Genomic DNA, 21089 nt, shown 5'->3' on the forward strand with positions numbered 1-21089 from the left:
GATTACCTGAAACAGTCCTGTAGCTTAGCATCTGATTACCTGAAACAGTCCTGTAGTATAGCATCTGATTACCTGAAACAGTCCTGTAGCGTAGCATCTGATTACCTGTAGCTTAGCATCTGATTACCTGAAACAGTCCTGTAGCGTAGCATCTGATTACCTGTCGCTTAGCATCTGATTACCTGAAACAGTCCTGTAGCTTAGCATCTGATTACCTGAAACAGTCCTGTAGCTTAGCATCTGATTACCTGTAGCGTAGCATCTGATTACCTGTAGCTTAGCATCTGATTACCTGAAACAGTCCTGTAGCTTAGCATCTGATTACCTGTAGCTTAGCATCTGATTACCTGTAGCTTAGCATCTGATTACCTGTAGCTTAGCATCTGATTACCTGTAGCTTAGCATCTGATTACCTGAAACAGTCCTGTAGCTTAGCATCTGATTACCTGTAGCTTAGCATCTGATTACCTGTAGCTTAGCATCTGATTACCTGTAGCTTAGCATCTGATTACCTGAAACAGTCATGTAGCTTAGCATCTGATTACCTGAAACAGTCCTGTAGCTTAGCATCTGATTACCTGAAACAGTCCTGTAGCTTAGCATCTGATTACCTGAAACAGTCCTGTAGCTTAGCATCTGATTACCTGTAGCTTAGAATCTGATTACCTGAAACAGTCCTGTAGCTTAGCATCTGATTACCTGAAACAGTCCTGTAGCTTAGCATCTGATTACCTGAAACAGTCCTGTAGCTTAGCATCTGATTACCTGAAACAGTCCTGTAGCTTAGCATCTGATTACCTGAAACAGTCCTGTAGCTTAGCATCTGATTACCTGTAGCTTAGCATCTGATTACCTGAAACAGTCCTGTAGCTTAGCATCTGATTACCTGTAGCTTAGCATCTGATTACCTGAAACAGTCCTGTAGCTTAGCATCTGATTACCTGTAGCGTAGCATCTGATTACCTGTAGCTTAGCATCTGATTACCTGTAGCTTAGCATCTGATTACCTGTAGCTTAGCATCTGATTACCTGAAACAGTCCTGTAGCTTAGCATCTGATTACCTGAAACAGTCCTGTAGCTTAGCATCTGATTACCTGAAACAGTCCTGTAGCTTAGCATCTGATTACCTGAAACAGTCCTGTAGCTTAGCATCTGATTACCTGTAGCTTAGCATCTGATTACCTGAAACAGTCCTGTAGCTTAGCATCTGATTACCTGTAGCTTAGCATCTGATTACCTGAAACAGTCCTGTAGCTTAGCATCTGATTACCTGAAACAGTCCTGTAGCTTAGCATCTGACTACCTGTAGCGTAGCATCTGATTACCTGTAGCTTAGCATCTGATTACCTGAAACAGTCCTGTAGCTTAGCATCTGATTACCTGAAACAGTCCTGTAGCGTAGCATCTGATTACCTGTAGCTTAGCATCTGATTACCTGAAACAGTCCTGTAGCGTAGCATCTGATTACCTGTAGCTTAGCATCTGATTACCTGAAACAGTCCTGTAGCTTAGCATCTTATTACCTGAAACAGTCCTGTAGCTTCGCATCTGATTACCTGTAGCGTAGCATCTGATTACCTGTAGCTTAGCATCTGATTACCTGAAACAGTCCTGTAGCTTAGCATCTGATTACCTGTAGCTTAGCATCTGATTACCTGTAGCTTAGCATCTGATTACCTGTATCTTAGCATCTGATTACCTGTAGCTTAGCATCTGATTGCCTGAAACAGTCCTGTAGCTTAGCATCTGATTTCCTGTAGCTTAGCATCTGATTACCTGTAGCTTAGCATCTGATTACCTGTAGCTTAGCATCTGATTACCTGAAAAAGTCCTGTAGCTTAGCATCTGATTACCTGAAACAGTCCTGTAGCTTAGCATCTGATTACCTGAAACAGTCCTGTAGCGTAGCATCTGATTACCTGTAGCTTAGCATCTGATTACCTGAAACAGTCCTGTAGCTTAGCATCTGATTACCTGAAACAGTCCTGTAGCTTAGCATCTGATTACCTGTAGCGTAGCATCTGATTACCTGAAACAGTCCTGTAGCTTAGCATCTGATTACCTGAAACAGTCCTGTAGCTTAGCATCTGATTACCTGTAGCGTAGCATCTGATTACCTGAAACAGTCCTGTAGCTTAGCATCTGATTACCTGAAACAGTCCTGTAGCTTAGCATCTGATTACCTGAAACAGTCCTGTAGCTTAGCATCTGATTACCTGAAACAGTCCTGTAGCTTAGCATCTGATTACCTGAAACAGTCCTGTAGCTTAGCATCTGATTACCTGTAGCTTAGCATCTGATTACCTGAAACAGTCCTGTAGCGTAGCATCTGATTACCTGTAGCTTAGCATCTGATTACCTGAAACAGTCCTGTAGCTTAGCATCTGATTACCTGAAACAGTCCTGTAGCTTAGCATCTGATTACCTGAAACAGTCCTGTAGCTTAGCATCTGATTACCTGTAGCGTAGCATCTGATTACCTGAAACAGTCCTGTAGCTTAGCATCTGATTACCTGTAGCGTAGCATCTGATTACCTGTAGCGTAGCATCTGATTACCTGAAACAGTCCTGTAGCTTAGCATCTGATTACCTGAAACAGTCCTGTAGCTTAGCATCTGACTACCTGAAACAGTCCTGTAGCTTAGCATCTGATTACCTGTAGCTTAGCATCTGATTACCTGAAACAGTCCTGTAGCGTAGCATCTGATTACCTGTAGCTTAGCATCTGATTACCTGAAACAGTCCTGTAGCTTAGCATCTGATTACCTGAAACAGTCCTGTAGCTTAGCATCTGATTACCTGAAACAGTCCTGTAGCTTAGCATCTGATTACCTGTAGCGTAGCATCTGATTACCTGAAACAGTCCTGTAGCTTAGCATCTGATTACCTGTAGCGTAGCATCTGATTACCTGTAGCGTAGCATCTGATTACCTGAAACAGTCCTGTAGCTTAGCATCTGATTACCTGAAACAGTCCTGTAGCTTAGCATCTGACTACCTGAAACAGTCCTGTAGCTTAGCATCTGATTACCTGTAGCTTAGCATCTGATTACCTGAAACAGTCCTGTAGCGTAGCATCTGATTACCTGTAGCTTAGCATCTGATTACCTGAAACAGTCCTGTAGCTTAGCATCTGATTACCTGAAACTCCTGTAGCTTAGCATCTGATTACCTGACAGTCCTGTAGCTTAGCATAGCATCTGATTACCTGTGGGTTCAATTCCCGGGACCACCCATACGTCACTGACTGTAAGTCGCTTTGGATAAGCGTCCGCTAAATCATATATTATCTGATTACCTGTAGCGTAGCATCTGATTACCTGAAACAGTCCTGTAGCTTAGCATCTGATTACCTGAAACAGTCCTGTAGCTTAGCATCTGATTACCTGTAGCGTAGCATCTGATTACCTGTAGCGTAGCATATGATTACCTGAAACAGTCCTGTAGCTTAGCATCTGATTACCTGAAACAGTCCTGTAGCTTAGCATCTGATTACCTGAAACAGTCCTGTAGCTTAGCATCTGATTACCTGAAACAGTCCTGTAGCTTAGCATCTGATTACCTGAAACAGTCCTGTAGCTTAGCATCTGATTACCTGAAACAGTCCTGTAGCTTAGCATCTGATTACCTGTAGCGTTGCATCTGATTACCTGTAGCGTAGCATCTGATTACCTGAAACAGTCCTGTAGCTTAGCATCTGCAACTTCCGGGTTGGAGCGAGCGGTCGCATCGCACTTCGCTCCGCAGGTAGTATAACTTTTTCATTACATTTCATTATAGTACAACGGTTGATTTGTCTAATCTTAGCAATTTCTTCTTAGCTAGCTACATAGCCGTCCTTGTACCAGAGATAATTGCATAATTATCGTATTTCGTCGCCCTAACGTAGCCTTCACTGCTATTCGCCCAGCAGCTAGCCAGCTAGCAAATGCTAGCAAACGCCCACAGATTAGCAGCACTGTAGTACTATTACACTCAACTGAACGACTTGATTAGTTTAGTGTTAGCTAGCTACATAGCTGTCTTTGTATCCAAGATAATTGTGTAGTTTAGAGTATGTAGTCCTGGAGTGATTATCTTAATTTACCGAGGTTAGCTAGCCAGCTATTTGTCGTAATTAACGTAGGAGACTCTGCTAGCTAGCCAACAGCTAACAGCTAACAGCTAGCCAACGTCTACTGAATTGAACTCAACGACCGGTCGCACTCACAGGTACTATCACATTTTCATTTCATTTCATTACAGTACAACGGTTTGATTTGTTTGATCGTAGCTAGCTACATAGCTAGCTACATAGCCGTCTTTGTATCAAAGATAATTGTGTAGTCTAGAGCGATTTTCTAGGTTAGCTAGCCAGCTATTGTCGTTCTTTTAACGCAACGTAACGTAAACAACACTGCTAGCTAGCCAGCTGGCCCCCCGAATAGCAGCACTGCAGAAACTATTACACTCAACGGAACGACTTGATTAGTGTAGTGTCAACAACGCAGCTACTGCCAGCTAGCCTACTTCAGCAGTACTGTATCATTTTAATCATTTTAGTCAATAAGATTCTTGCTACGTAAGCTTAACTTTCTGAACATTCGAGACGTGTAGTCCACTTGTCATTCCAATCTCCTTTGCATTAGCGTAGCCTCTTCTGTAGCCTGTCAACTATGTGTCTGTCTATCCCTGTTCGCTCCTCTCTGCACAGACCATACAAACGCTCCACACCGCGTGGCCGCGGCCACCTAATCTGGTGGTCCCAGCGCGCACGACCCACGTGGAGTTCCAGGTCTCCGGTAGCCTCTGGAACTGCCGATCTGCGGCCAACAAGGCAGAGTTCATCTCAGCCTATGCCTCCCTCCAGTCCCTCGACTTCTTGGCACTGACGGAAACATGGATCACCACAGACAACACTGCTACTCCTACTGCTCTCTCTTCGTCCGCCCACGTGTTCTCGCACACCCCGAGAGCTTCTGGTCAGCGGGGTGGTGGCACCGGGATCCTCATCTCTCCCAAGTGGTCATTCTCTCTTTCTCCCCTCACCCATCTGTCTATCGCCTCCTTTGAATTCCATGCTGTCACAGTTACCAGCCCTTTCAAGCTTAACATCCTTATCATTTATCGCCCTCCAGGTTCCTCGGAGAGTTCATCAATGAGCTTGATACCTTGATAAGCTCCTTTCCTGAGGGCGGCTCACCTCTCACAGTGCTGGGCGACTTTAACCTCCCCACGCTACCTTTGACTCATTCCTCTCTGCCTCCTTCTTTCCATCCTCTCCTCTTTTGACCTCACCCTCTCACCTTCCCCCTACTCACAAGGCAGGCAATACGCTCGACCTCATCTTTACTAGATGCTGTTCTTCCACTAACCTCATTGCAACTCCCCTCCAAGTCTCCGACCACTACCTTGTATCCTTTTCCCTCTCGCTCTCATCTAACACCTCCCACACTGCCCCTACTCGGATGGTATCGCGCCGTCCCAACCTTCGCTATTACCTGTAGCTTAGCATCTGATTACCTGAAACAGTCCTGTAGCTTAGCATCTGATTACCTGAAACAGTCCTGTAGCTTAGCATCTGATTACCTGTAGCGTAGCATCTGATTACCTGTAGCTTAGCATCTGATTACCTGAAACAGTCCTGTAGCATAGCATCTGATTACCTGAAACAGTCCTGTAGCGTAGCATCTGATTACCTGTAGCTTAGCATCTGATTACCTGAAACAGACCTGTAGCTTAGCATCTGATTACCTGAAACAGTCCTGTAGCTTAGCATCTGATTACCTGTAGCGTAGCATCTGATTACCTGTAGCTTAGCATCTGATTACCTGAAACAGTCCTGTAGCTTAGCATCTGATTACCTGTAGCTTAGCATCTGATTACCTGTAGCTTAGCATCTGATTACCTGTAGCTTAGCATCTGATTACCTGTAGCTTAGCATCTGATTACCTGAAACAGTCCTGTAGCTTAGCATCTGATTACCTGAAACAGTCCTGTAGCTTAGCATCTGATTACCTGTAGCGTAGCATCTGATTACCTGAAACAGTCCTGTAGCTTAGCATCTGATTACCTGAAACAGTCCTGTAGCTTAGCATCTGATTACCTGAAACAGTCCTGTAGCTTAGCATCTGATTACCTGAAACAGTCCTGTAGCTTAGCATCTGATTACCTGTAGCTTAGCATCTGATTACCTGAAACAGTCCTGTAGCGTAGCATCTGATTACCTGTAGCTTAGCATCTGATTACCTGAAACAGTCCTGTAGCTTAGCATCTGATTACCTGAAACAGTCCTGTAGCTTAGCATCTGATTACCTGTAGCGTAGCATCTGATTACCTGTAGCTTAGCATCTGATTACCTGTAGCTAGCATCTGATTACCTGTAGCTTAGCATCTGATTACCTGTAGCTTAGCATCTGATTACCTGAAACAGTCCTGTAGCTTAGCATCTGATTACCTGAAACAGTCCTGTAGCTTAGCATCTGATTACCTGAAACAGTCCTGTAGCTTAGCATCTGATTACCTGAAACAGTCCTGTAGCTTAGCATCTGATTACCTGTCCTGTAGCTTAGCATCTGATTACCTGAAACAGTCCTGTAGCTTAGCATCTGATTACCTGTAGCTTAGCATCTGATTACCTGAAACAGTCCTGTAGCTTAGCATCTGATTACCTGAAACAGTCCTGTAAGCATCTGACTACCTGTAGCGTAGCATCTGATTACCTGTAGCTTAGCATCTGATTACCTGAAACAGTCCTGTAGCTTAGCATCTGATTACCTGAAACAGTCCTGTAGCGTAGCATCTGATTACCTGTAGCTTAGCATCTGATTACCTGAAACAGTCCTGTAGCGTAGCATCTGAATACCTGTAGCTTAGCATCTGATTACCTGAAACAGTCCTGTAGCTTAGCATCTTATTACCTGAAACAGTCCTGTAGCTTAGCATCTGATTACCTGTAGCGTAGCATCTGATTACCTGTAGCTTAGCATCTGATTACCTGAAACAGTCCTGTAGCTTAGCATCTGATTACCTGTAAAGCATCTGATTACCTGTAGCTTAGCATCTGATTACCTGTATCTTAGCATCTGATTACCTGTAGCTTAGCATCTGATTGCCTGAAACAGTCCTGTAGCTTAGCATCTGATTTCCTGTAGCTTAGCATCTGATTACCTGTAGCTTAGCATCTGATTACCTGTAGCTTAGCATCTGATTACCTGAAAAAGTCCTGTAGCTTAGCATCTGATTACCTGAAACAGTCCTGTAGCTTAGCATCTGATTACCTGAAACAGTCCTGTAGCGTAGCATCTGATTACCTGTAGCTTAGCATCTGATTACCTGAAACAGTCCTGTAGCTTAGCATCTGATTACCTGAAACAGTCCTGTAGCTTAGCATCTGATTACCTGTAGCGTAGCATCTGATTACCTGAAACAGTCCTGTAGCTTAGCATCTGATTACCTGAAACAGTCCTGTAGCTTAGCATCTGATTACCTGTAGCGTAGCATCTGATTACCTGAAACAGTCCTGTAGCTTAGCATCTGATTACCTGAAACAGTCCTGTAGCTTAGCATCTGATTACCTGAAACAGTCCTGTAGCTTAGCATCTGATTACCTGAAACAGTCCTGTAGCTTAGCATCTGATTACCTGAAACAGTCCTGTAGCTTAGCATCTGATTACCTGTAGCTTAGCATCTGATTACCTGAAACAGTCCTGTAGCGTAGCATCTGATTACCTGTAGCTTAGCATCTGATTACCTGAAACAGTCCTGTAGCTTAGCATCTGATTACCTGAAACAGTCCTGTAGCTTAGCATCTGATTACCTGAAACAGTCCTGTAGCTTAGCATCTGATTACCTGTAGCGTAGCATCTGATTACCTGAAACAGTCCTGTAGCTTAGCATCTGATTACCTGTAGCGTAGCATCTGATTACCTGTAGCGTAGCATCTGATTACCTGAAACAGTCCTGTAGCTTAGCATCTGATTACCTGAAACAGTCCTGTAGCTTAGCATCTGACTACCTGAAACAGTCCTGTAGCTTAGCATCTGATTACCTGTAGCTTAGCATCTGATTACCTGAAACAGTCCTGTAGCGTAGCATCTGATTACCTGTAGCTTAGCATCTGATTACCTGAAACAGTCCTGTAGCTTAGCATCTGATTACCTGAAACAGTCCTGTAGCTTAGCATCTGATTACCTGAAACAGTCCTGTAGCTTAGCATCTGATTACCTGTAGCGTAGCATCTGATTACCTGAAACAGTCCTGTAGCTTAGCATCTGATTACCTGTAGCGTAGCATCTGATTACCTGTAGCGTAGCATCTGATTACCTGAAACAGTCCTGTAGCTTAGCATCTGATTACCTGAAACAGTCCTGTAGCTTAGCATCTGACTACCTGAAACAGTCCTGTAGCTTAGCATCTGATTACCTGTAGCTTAGCATCTGATTACCTGAAACAGTCCTGTAGCGTAGCATCTGATTACCTGTAGCTTAGCATCTGATTACCTGAAACAGTCCTGTAGCTTAGCATCTGATTACCTGAAACAGTCCTGTAGCTTAGCATCTGATTACCTGAAACAGTCCTGTAGCTTAGCATCTGGTCCTTCTGTAGCTCAGTTGGTAGAGCATGGCGCTTGTAACGCCAGGGTAGTGGGTTCAATTCCGGGACCACCCATACGTAGAATGTATGCACACATGACTGTAAGTCGCTTTGGATAAAAGCGTCCGCTAAATGGCATATATTATCTGATTACCTGTAGCGTAGCATCTGATTACCTGAAACAGTCCTGTAGCTTAGCATCTGATTACCTGAAACAGTCCTGTAGCTTAGCATCTGATTACCTGTAGCGTAGCATCTGATTACCTGTAGCGTAGCATATGATTACCTGAAACAGTCCTGTAGCTTAGCATCTGATTACCTGAAACAGTCCTGTAGCTTAGCATCTGATTACCTGAAACAGTCCTGTAGCTTAGCATCTGATTACCTGAAACAGTCCTGTAGCTTAGCATCTGATTACCTGAAACAGTCCTGTAGCTTAGCATCTGATTACCTGAAACAGTCCTGTAGCTTAGCATCTGATTACCTGTAGCGTTGCATCTGATTACCTGTAGCGTAGCATCTGATTACCTGAAACAGTCCTGTAGCTTAGCATCTGCAACTTCCGGGTTGGAGCGAGCGGTCGCATCGCACTTCGCTCCGCAGGTAGTATAACTTTTTCATTACATTTCACTATAGTACAACGGTTGATTTGTCTAATCTTAGCAATTTCTTCTTAGCTAGCTACATAGCCGTCCTTGTACCAGAGATAATTGCATAATTATCGTCCCTTCACTGCTATTCGCCCAGCAGCTAGCCAGCTAGCAAATGCTAGCAAACGCCCACAGATTAGCAGCACTGTAGTACTATTACACTCAACTGAACGACTTGATTAGTTTAGTGTTAGCTAGCTACATAGCTGTCTTTGTATCCAAGATAATTGTGTAGTTTAGAGTATGTAGTCCTGGAGTGATTATCTTAATTTACCGAGGTTAGCTAGCCAGCTATTTGTCGTAATTAACGTAGGAGACTCTGCTAGCTAGCCAACAGCTAACAGCTAACAGCTAGCCAACGTCTACTGAATTGAACTCAACGACCCGGTCGCACTCACAGGTACTATCACATTTTCATTTCATTTCATTACAGTACAACGGTTTGATTTGTTTGATCGTAGCTAGCTACATAGCTAGCTACATAGCCGTCTTTGTATCAAAGATAATTGTGTAGTCTAGAGCGATTTTCTAGGTTAGCTAGCCAGCTATTGTCGTTCTTTTAACGCAACGTAACGTAAACAACACTGCTAGCTAGCCAGCTAGCCCCCGAATAGCAGCACTGCAGAAACTATTACACTCAACGGAACGACTTGATTAGTGTAGTGTCAACAACGCAGCTACTGCCAGCTAGCCTACTTCAGCAGTACTGTATCATTTTAATCATTTTAGTCAATAAGATTCTTGCTACGTAAGCTTAACTTTCTGAACATTCGAGACGTGTAGTCCACTTGTCATTCAATCTCCTTTGCATTAGCGTAGCCTCTTCTGTAGCCTGTCAACTATGTGTCTGTCTATCCCTGTTCGCTCCTCTCTGCACAGACCATACAAACGCTCCACACCGCGTGGCCGCGGCCACCTAATCTGGTGGTCCCAGCGCGCACGACCCACGTGGAGTTCCAGGTCTCCGGTAGCCTCTGGAACTGCCGATCTGCGGCCAACAAGGCAGAGTTCATCTCAGCCTATGCCTCCCTCCAGTCCCTCGACTTCTTGGCACTGACGGAAACATGGATCACCACAGACAACACTGCTACTCCTACTGCTCTCTCTTCGTCCGCCCACGTGTTCTCGCACACCCGAGAGCTTCTGGTCAGCGGGGTGGTGGCACCGGGATCCTCATCTCTCCCAAGTGGTCATTCTCTCTTTCTCCCCTCACCCATCTGTCTATCGCCTCCTTTGAATTCCATGCTGTCACAGTTACCAGCCCTTTCAAGCTTAACATCCTTATCATTTATCGCCCTCCAGGTTCCCTCGGAGAGTTCATCAATGAGCTTGATACCTTGATAAGCTCCTTTCCTGAGGGCGGCTCACCTCTCACAGTGCTGGGCGACTTTAACCTCCCCACGTCTACCTTTGACTCATTCCTCTCTGCCTCCTTCTTTCCACTCCTCTCCTCTTTTGACCTCACCCTCTCACCTTCCCCCCCTACTCACAAGGCAGGCAATACGCTCGACCTCATCTTTACTAGATGCTGTTCTTCCACTAACCTCATTGCAACTCCCCTCCAAGTCTCCGACCACTACCTTGTATCCTTTTCCCTCTCGCTCTCATCTAACACCTCCCACACTGCCCCTACTCGGATGGTATCGCGCCGTCCCAACCTTCGCTATTACCTGTAGCTTAGCATCTGATTACCTGAAACAGTCCTGTAGCTTAGCATCTGATTACCTGAAACAGTCCTGTAGCTTAGCATCTGATTACCTGTAGCGTAGCATCTGATTACCTGTAGCTTAGCATCTGATTACCTGAAACAGTCCTGTAGCATAGCATCTGATTACCTGAAACAGTCCTGTAGCGTAGCATCTGATTACCTGTAGCTTAGCATCTGATTACCTGAAACAGACCTGTAGCTTAGCATCTGATTACCTGAAACAGTCCTGTAGCTTAGCATCTGATTACCTGTAGCGTAGCATCTGATTACCTGTAGCTTAGCATCTGATTACCTGAAACAGTCCTGTAGCTTAGCATCTGATTACCTGTAGCTTAGCATCTGATTACCTGTAGCTTAGCATCTGATTACCTGTAGCTTAGCATCTGATTACCTGTAGCTTAGCATCTGATTACCTGAAACAGTCCTGTAGCTTAGCATCTGATTACCTGAAACAGTCCTGTAGCTTAGCATCTGATTACCTGTAGCGTAGCATCTGATTACCTGAAACAGTCCTGTAGCTTAGCATCTGATTACCTGAAACAGTCCTGTAGCTTAGCATCTGATTACCTGAAACAGTCCTGTAGCTTAGCATCTGATTACCTGAAACAGTCCTGTAGCTTAGCATCTGATTACCTGTAGCTTAGCATCTGATTACCTGAAACAGTCCTGTAGCGTAGCATCTGATTACCTGTAGCTTAGCATCTGATTACCTGAAACAGTCCTGTAGCTTAGCATCTGATTACCTGAAACAGTCCTGTAGCTTAGCATCTGATTACCTGTAGCGTAGCATCTGATTACCTGTAGCTTAGCATCTGATTACCAGTAGCGTAGCATCTGATTACCTGAAACAGTCCTGTAGCTTAGCATCTGATTACCTGTAGCGTAGCATCTGATTACCTGAAACAGTCCTGTAGCTTAGCATCTGATTACCTGTAGCGTAGCATCTGATTACCTGAAACAGTCCTGTAGCTTAGCATCTGATTACCTGAAACAGTCCTGTAGCTTAGCATCTGATTACCTGAAACAGTCCTGTAGCTTAGCATCTGATTACCTGAAACAGTCCTGTAGCTTAGCATCTGATTACCTGAAACAGTCCTGTAGCGTAGCATCTGATTACCTGTAGCTTAGCATCTGATTACCTGAAACAGTCCTGTAGCTTAGCATCTGATTACCTGAAACAGTCCTGTAGCTTAGCATCTGATTACCTGTAGCGTAGCATCTGATTACCTGTAGCTTAGCATCTGATTACCTGTAGCGTAGCATCTGATTACCTGAAACAGTCCTGTAGCTTAGCATCTGATTACCTGTAGCTTAGCATCTGATTACCTGTAGCGTAGCATCTGATTACCTGAAACAGTCCTGTAGCTTAGCATCTGATTACCTGAAACAGTCCTGTAGCTTAGCATCTGATTACCTGAAACAGTCCTGTAGCTTAGCATCTGATTACCTGAAACAGTCCTGTAGCTTAGCATCTGATTACCTGTAGCTTAGCATCTGATTACCTGAAACAGTCCTGTAGCGTAGCATCTGATTACCTGTAGCTTAGCATCTGATTACCTGTAGCTTAGCATCTGATTACCTGTAGCGTAGCATCTGATTACCTGAAACAGTCCTGTAGCTTAGCATCTGATTACCTGAAACAGTCCTGTAGCTTAGCATCTGATTACCTGAAACAGTCCTGTAGCTTAGCATCTGATTACCTGAAACAGTCCTGTAGCTTAGCATCTGATTACCTGTAGCGTAGCATCTGATTACCTGAAACAGTCCTGTAGCTTAGCATCTGATTACCTGAAACAGTCCTGTAGCTTAGCATCTGATTACCTGTAGCTTAGCATCTGATTACCTGAAACAGTCCTGTAGCTTAGCATCTGATTACCTGAAACAGTCCTGTAGCGTAGCATCTGATTACCTGAAACAGTCCTGTAGCTTAGCATCTGATTACCTGAAACAGTCCTGTAGCTTAGCATCTGATTACCTGAAACAGTCCTGTAGCTTAGCATCTGATTACCTGAAACAGTCCTGTAGCTTAGCATCTGATTACCTGAAACAGTCCTGTAGCTTAGCATCTGATTACCTGTAGCTTAGCATCTGATTACCTGAAACAGTCCTGTAGCTTAGTATCTGATTACCTGAAACAGTCCTGTAGCTTAGCATCTGATTACCTGAAACAGTCCTGTAGCTTAGCATCGGCGTCATCTGACCACTTCTTAATTGACACTGGTGCTTCCTGCTTTAGTTTTGCTTGTAAGCAGGAATCATGAGGATAGAATAATGGTCAGATTTGCCAAATGGAGGGCGAGGAGAGCTTTGTACGCGTCTCTGTGTGAGCAAAACCTTGAGACAGCTGTTGTTTACAAATATAAATAGACGCCCTCGTCTTAGTGTGCTGTTCTATCTATGTCGATGTTATCCATGTCGTCATTCAGCCACAATTTGGTGAAACATAAGACATTACAGTTTTTAATATCCCGTTGGTAGGATATTTGTGATCGTAGCTCGTCTATTTTGTTATCCAATGATTGTACGTTGGCTAATAGGACTGATGATAGAGGCAGTTCACCCACTCGCTGTCGGATCCTTACAAGGCTCCCCCCGACCTACATCCCCGATATCTCTGTCTCTTCTTCATGCAAATGACAGGGATTTGGGCCTTGTCGGGTGTCCGAAGTACGTCCGACTCGTTATTAAAGAAAAACATATTTGTCCAATTTGAGGTGAGGAATCGCTGTTCTGATATTCAAAAGCTCTTTCTTGTTCATAAACAGATGGTGGCAGTAACATAAATAAGTTACAAATTACACAATAAAACACACACAGTAGCACAATTTTCCATAAAATGGCAGCCATCTCCGCCATTAGCCTGGCTTCCAGTCTGCGTTCCATCCCAAAGGTGTTTGATGGGGTTGAGGTCAGGGCTCTGTGCAGGCCAGTCAAGTTTTTCCACACTGATCGCAACAAACCATTTCTGTATGGACCTCGCTTTGTGCACTGGGGCATTGTCATGCTGAAACAGGAAAGGGCCTTCCCCAAACTGTTGCCACAATGTTGGAAGCAAAGATTATTCTAGAATGTCATTTTATGCTGTAGTGTTATGTTATGATTTCCCTTCACTGGAACTAAGGGGCCGAACCATGAAAAACATCCCCAGACCATTATACCTCCTCCACCAGACTTTACAGTTGGCAATATGCATTGGGGCAGGTAGCGTTCTCCTGGTATCCACCAAACCCAGATTTGTCCCTCAGGGGTGCCAGATGATTCAACACTGTTCCAGATGGCGGCGAGTTTTACACCACTCCAGCCGACATTTGGCGTTCAGCATAGTGATGTTAGGCTTGTGTTCGGCTACTTGGCCATGTAAACCCATTTCATGAAGCTCCAGACGAACAGTTATTGTGCTGGCGTTGCTTCCAGAGACAGTTTGGAACTCAGTGGTGAGTGTTGTTGTGACCGAGGACAGACGGTGAAAGTCACTGAGCTCTTCAGTAAGGGCCATTCTACTGCCAATATTTGTCTATGGAGACTGCATGGCTGTGTGCTCGATTTTATACACCTGTCGGCAAAGGGTGTGGCTGAAATAGCCGAATCCACTAATTTGAAGGGGTGTCCACATACTTTTGTTTATATAGTGTATATATATATATATATATACACACACACACACATACACCTGCCACCCCCCTCTCCTACCTGTGCAGGGGCAGAACAGCAGCTGGTGGGTGTAGTCAGGAGGGACCCGGTCGAAGAACTTCCTGAGAGCCTTGTTACACCTGGCTCTGTTACAGGGGCCTGAGTGGGCCGACGGCTGGATGCAGGCCGAGACGTATTCCGTACGGAGCTTCTGACACGTCTCGTCCACGTTACACGCCTTCGCCGCGTCCAGACAACGGTTCACCGTCGCTATGCCAACTGCACCTGTTTGAAGACAAAAAACAAGGAAGGGCAGTTTTAGGGTACCAAATGTAGTGCACTACTTCCAAGCAGAACCCTATGGCTTCTAAGGGTACCAAATGGCTACCAAATGTAGTGCACTACTTCCGAGCAGAACCCTATGGCTTCTAAGGGTACCAAATGGCTACCAAATGTAGTGCACTACTTCCGAGCAGAACCCTATGGCTTCTAAGGGTACCAAATGGCTACCAAATGTAGTGCACTACTTCCGAGCAGAACCCTGTGGCTTCTAAGGGTACCAAATGGCTACCAAATGTAGTGCACTACTTCCGAGCAGAACCCTATGGCTTCTAAGGGTACGAAATGGCTACCAAATGTAGTGCACTACTTCCAAGCAGAACCCTATGGCTTCTAAGGGTACCAGTTGGAACGAAGACGTGCCATTTTTAAAAAAATCGTCTTTGTAATTTGAGATTTCAAACAATGATTAATAAAAATAATTGCAGTCTGTATCGACAAGCGTCTAAAAATTAAATGAAAAGGATTCATAATTCTAAGTCAAATTCTAAAGTTTTTTAAAGTAAAATAGAATCATCTGCAATAGAGCATGATTCAGTAAATATTGAGGAAGATTGATTTGGTCAAATCAATCAAATCAATGTAATATGTTTCCTGATTCGTAAAAACAACAGGCGTAGATTAACCCTTACGGAGTTAAAGTTACAAAATATAATGTACAAATATAGATAATAACAGGTGGAATAAATACACAGTGAATAACTAATAACAAAAGATCATCAAGGATATCAACCACCCGGAGCCACTGCCTGTTCACCCCGCTATCACCCAGAAGGCGAGATCAGTACAGGGGCATCAAAGCTGGGACCGAGAGACTGAAAAACAGCTTCTGTCTCAAGGCCATCAGACTGTTAAACAGCCGTCACTAACATTGAGTGGCTGCTGCAAACATACTGACTCAACTCCAGCCACTTTAATAAAGTAATAATTGGATGTAATAAATGTTTGGGGCTGCAGCCTATAGACAGACTAGGAATCACTGGCCACTTTAAGGAATGGAACACTAGTCACTTTTAATAATGTCACTTTAATAATGTTTACACATCTGGCATTACTCATCTCATATGTATATACTGTATTCTATACTATTCTACTGTATCTTAGTCTATGTATTACTCATCTCATATGTGTCAGGATTTGACCAGGGTTGTTCCGGTTTTTGGTCACTAGATGCCCCCATTGTGCCTTTTGACCTTTTGTTTTCCCTTGATCCCCATTATTATTTGCACCTGTGCCTCGTTTCCCCTGATTGTATTTAAACCCTTTGTTTTCCTCTGTTCTTTGCTCTGTGTTTGTATGTTAGCACCCAGCCCTAGTACTCTGAGAACTCTTGTTGATCCCGGTGGACTCTCTTGTGGAATTCTGTTTTTGTTCTTGTTTGTTTGTTTTTTGAGTGTCTTTTGAGGCTTTTTGTGCTTTGCCTTCCACCTTGTGGATTTGCCTTTTTTGTCTTGGAGGATTGCCTTTGTTCTTGTGGGATTCCTTTTGAGGTTGTGGAGTTACATGTTTTCCTGAAGAACTTCACTTTTACTTCATTAAATACACCGTCTCAAGTACTGCTGTGTCTGCCTCATCTTCTGGGTTCTGCCGACTATTCGTGGCTCAGTTGGTTAAGTGACTGTTTCTCACTCCGGAGACCTGGGTCAGCCAGCCAGCCAGTCAGCCAGTCAGCCAGCCGGTCAGTCGGCCAGTAGGCCAGCCGGTCAGTAGGCCAGTCAGCCAGCCAGCCAGTCAGTCAGTCGGCCAGTAGGCCAGTCAGCCAGTCAGCCAGCCAGCCAGTCAGTCAGCCAGGAAGTACCAGGTAATAACATGGCTAGATACAGGGAGCACAAGGAAATAACATGGCTAGATACAGGGGTTACTTTAGTGTTCTTGGGCACAGGAACTATGGTGGTCTGCTTAAAACATGTTGGAATTACAGACACTTGCCAGTTTGTCAGCGCAGTACACGTCCTGGTAATCCATCTGGCCCTGCGGCCTTGTGAATGTTGACCTGTTTAAAGGTCTTACTCATATCGGCTGCGGAGAGCGTGATCACACAGTCTTCTGGAACAGCTGGTGCTCTCATGCATGTTTCAGAAGTAGTTTAGCTCGTCTGGTAGGCTCATGTCACTGGGCAGCTCTCGGCTGTGCTTCTCTTTGTGGTCTGTAATGGTTTGCAAGCCCTGCCACATCCGACGAGTATCGGAGCCGGTGTAGTAGGATTCAATCTTAGTCCTGTATTGCTGCTTTGCTTGTTTGATGGTTCGTTTGAGGGCATAGAGGGATTTCTTCTAAGCGTCCGGATTAGTGTCCCGCTCCTCAAAGCAGCAGCTCTAGCCTTTAGCTTGGTGCGGATGTTGCCTGTAATCCATGACTTCTGGTTGGTATATGTACGTACAGTCACAGTGGGGACGTCGTCGTCGATGCACTTATTGATGAAGCCGATGACTGAGGTGGTGTACTCCTCAATGTCATTGGATGAATCCTGGAACATATTCCTGTCTGTGCAGAACAGTCCTGTAGCGTAGCATCAAAGTCATCTGACCACTTCCATTTTGACCGAGTCACTGGTACTTCCTGCTTTACTTTTTGCCTGTAAGCAGGAATCAGGAGGGAGAAGAATTATGGTCAGATTTACCAAATGGAGGGCGAAGGAGAGCTTTGTACGTGTCTCTGTGTGTGGAGTAAAGGTGGTCTAGAGTTTTTTTCCCCCTCTGTTTGCACATTTAACAAGCTGATTGAAATGAGGTAAATCGGATTTAATTTTCCCTGCATTAAAGTCCCGGCCACCTCTGGATGAGCGTTTTCCTGTTTGCTTATGGCCTTTATACAGCTCATTGAGTGTGGTCTTAGTGCCAGCATCGATCTGTGGTGGTATATAGACAGCTACGAAAAATATAGATGAAAACTCTTTTGGTAGACAGTGTGGTCTACAGCTTATCATGAGATACTCTACCTCATGCGAGCATAACCTCGAGACTTCCTTAGATATCGTGCACCAGCTGTTGTTTAGAAAACACATAGACCGCCGCCCCTTGTCTTACCAGACACCACTGTTCTATCCTGCCGGTACAGCGTATAACCAGCCAGATGTATGTTGATATTGTCGTCTTTCAGCCGCGACTCCATGAAGCATTAAGATATTGCAGTTTTGAATGACCCTTTGATAGTTTAATCTTCAGCGTAGGTCATCGATTTTAATTTCCAAAGATTGCACGTTTGATAGTAGAATGGAAGGCAGTGGGGTTTATTGGATCGTCTCCGATGGCAGCCTGCCGTCCGGACCCCTTTTCTCCGTCTTCTCTTCACACATGACAGGGTTCTGGGCCTGTTCCCGGGAAAGCAGTATGTCCTTCACGTCAGGCTCATCGGACTCATTAAAGGACAAAAAGGATTCGTGGTGAGTGAGCACTGTTCTGATGTCCAGAAGTTATTTTCACTCATAAGAGAGTATTATTTACAAAGTAAGTAAAAAAAAAAAAAGTTACAAAGAAACAAACAAAAAACACAATTGGATAGGATACGTAAAATGTCAGCCTTCTTCTCCGGTGCCATCTTGTTGTCTATGTATTATATCGTGTACAGTCAGATTATCAAGTATGCATGTGTGTACATGTGTGTGCATGTGTATGCATGTGTATGCATGTGTATGCATGTGTGTACATGTGTGTGCATGTGTGTGCATGTGTGTGCATGTGTGTGTACATGTGTATGCATGTGTGTGCATGTGTGTGCATGTGTGTACATGTGTATGCATGTGTGTACATGTGTATGCATGTGTGTGCATGTGTATGCATGTGTGTGCTACATGTGTATGCATGTGTATGTAGTGTGGGTGTCATGTGTATGCAGTGTGTGTGTACATGTGTATGCATGTGTGTACATGTGTATGCATGTGTGTGCATGAGTACATGTGTTTGTGTAGTGGTGTATGTAGTGTGGGTGTCAGTCCAGTATGTGTGAGTGTGTGGGTAGAGTCCAGTATGTGTGAGTGTGTGGGTAGAGTCCAGTATGTGTGAGTGTGTGGGTAGAGTCCAGTATGTGTGACTGTGTGGGTAGAGTCCAGTATGTGTGAGTGTGTGGGTAGAGTCCAGTATGTGTGACTGTGTGGGTAGAGTCCAGTATGTGTGACTGTGTGGGTAGAGTCCAGTATGTGTGAGTGTGTGGGTAGAGTCCAGTATGTGTGACTGTGTGGGTAGAGTCCAGTATGTGTGAGTGTGTGGGTAGAGTCCAGTATGTGTGAGTGTGTGGGTAGAGTCCAGTATGTGTGACTGTGTGGGTAGAGTCCATGTATGTGTGGGTAGTCCAGTATGTGTGAGTGTGTGGGTAGAGTCCAGTATGTGTGAGTGTGTGGGTAGAGTCCCGTATGTGTGAGTGTGTGGGTAGAGTCCAGTATGTGTGAGTGTGTGGGTAGAGTCCAGTATGTGTGAGTGTGTGGGTAGAGTCCAGTATGTGTGAGTGTGTGGGTAGAGTCCAGTATGTGTGACTGTGTGGGTAGAGTCCAGTATGTGTGACTGTGTGGGTAGAGTCCAGTATGTGTGAGTGTGTGGGTAGAGTCCAGTATGTGTGAGTGTGTGGGTAGAGTCCAGTATGTTGAGTGTGTGGGTAGAGTCCAGTATGTGTGAGTGTGTGGGTAGAGTCCAGTATGTGTGAGTGTGTGGGTAGAGTCCAGTATGTGTGAGTGTGTGGGTAGAGTCCAGTATGTGTGAGTGTGTGGGTAGAGTCAGTATGTGTGAGTGTGTGGGTAGAGTCCATGTATGTGTGAGTCCAGTGTGAGTGGGTAGAGTCAGTATGTGTGAGTGTGTGGGTAGAGTCCAGTATGTGTGAGTGTGTGGGTAGAGTCCAGTATGTGTGACTGTGTGGGTAGAGTCCAGTATGTGTGAGTGTGTGGGTAGAGTCCAGTATGTGTGAGTGTGTGGGTAGAGTCCAGTATGTGTGACTGTGTGGGTAGAGTCCAGTATGTGTGACTGTGTGGGTAGAGTCCAGTATGTGTGACTGTGTGGGTAGAGTCCAGTATGTGTGAGAGTCTGTGTGGGTAGAGTCCAGTATGTGTGAGTGTGTGGGTAGAGTCCAGTATGTGTGACTGTGTGGGTAGAGTCCAGTATGTGTGACTGTGTGGGTAGAGTCCAGTATGTGTGAGTGTGTGGGTAGAGTCCAGTATGTGTGACTGTGTGGGTAGAGTCCAGTATGTGTGACTGTGGGTAGAGTCCAGTATGTGTGAGTGTGTGGGTAGAGTCCAGTATGTGTGAGTGTGTGGGTAGAGTCCAGTATGTGTGAGTGTGTGGGTAGAGTCCAGTATGTGTGAGTGTGTGGGTAGAGTCCAGTATGTGTGACTGTGTGGGTAGAGTCCAGTATGTGTGACTGTGTGGGTAGAGTCCAGTATGTGTGACTGTGTGGGTAGAGTCCAGTATGTGTGAGTGTGTGGGTAGAGTCCAGTATGTGTGACTGTGTGGGTAGAGTCCAGTATGTGTGAGTGTGTGGGTAGAGTCCAGTATGTGTGACTGTGTGGGTAGAGTCCAGTATGTTTGAGTGTGTGGGTAGAGTCCAGTATGTGTGAGTGTGTGGGTAGAGTCCCGTATGTGTGAGTGTGTGGGTAGAGTCCAGTATGTGTGACTGTGTGGGTAGAGTCCAGTATGTGTGAGTGTGTGGGTAGAGTCCAGTATGTGTGACTGTGTGGGTAGAGTCCAGTATGTGTGACTGTGTGGGTAGAGTCCAGTATGTGTGAGTGTGTGGGTAGAGTCCAGTATGTGTGACTGTGTGGGTAGAGTCCAGTATGTGTGAGTGTGTGGGTAGAGTCTAGTATGTGTGGGTAGAGTCCAGTGTGTATCAGTGTGTGGGTAGAGTCCAGTATGTGTGAGTGTGTGGGTAGAGTCCAGTATGTGTGAGTGTGTGGGTAGAGTCCCGTATGTTTGAGTGTGTGGGTAGAGTCCAGTATGTGTGAGTGTGTGGGTAGAGTCCAGTATGTGTGAGTGTGTGGGTAGAGTCTAGTATGTGTGACTGTGTGGGTAGAGTCCAGTATGTGTGACTGTGTGGGTAGAGTCCAGTATGTGTGACTGTGTGGGTAGAGTCAGTATGTGTGACTGTGTGGGTAGAGTCCAGTATGTGTGAGTGTGTGGGTAGAGTCCAGTATGTGTGAGTGTGGGGTAGAGTCCAGTATGTGTGAGTGTGTGGGTAGAGTCCAGTATGTGTGAGTGTGTGGGTAGAGT

The 21089-nt window shown here is 45.0% G+C and overlaps 1 protein-coding gene across 1 annotated transcript in view; it reads right to left on the reverse strand.

The window, feature by feature from the left end:
* The window catches only part of LOC118378267 (GDNF family receptor alpha-4-like), a 444258-nt gene that overhangs the window by 78375 nt on the left and 344794 nt on the right, over positions 1 to 21089 (reverse strand). The window contains exon 4 of the mRNA XM_052495924.1: positions 14623 to 14847. Within this exon, the coding sequence (XP_052351884.1) occupies positions 14623 to 14847 (225 nt within the window). The remainder of the gene's footprint in view (positions 1 to 14622; positions 14848 to 21089) is intronic.

The sequence above is a fragment of the Oncorhynchus keta genome, chromosome 35 (genome assembly GCF_023373465.1).
Source record: "Oncorhynchus keta strain PuntledgeMale-10-30-2019 chromosome 35, Oket_V2, whole genome shotgun sequence".
NCBI lineage: Eukaryota > Metazoa > Chordata > Actinopteri > Salmoniformes > Salmonidae > Oncorhynchus > Oncorhynchus keta.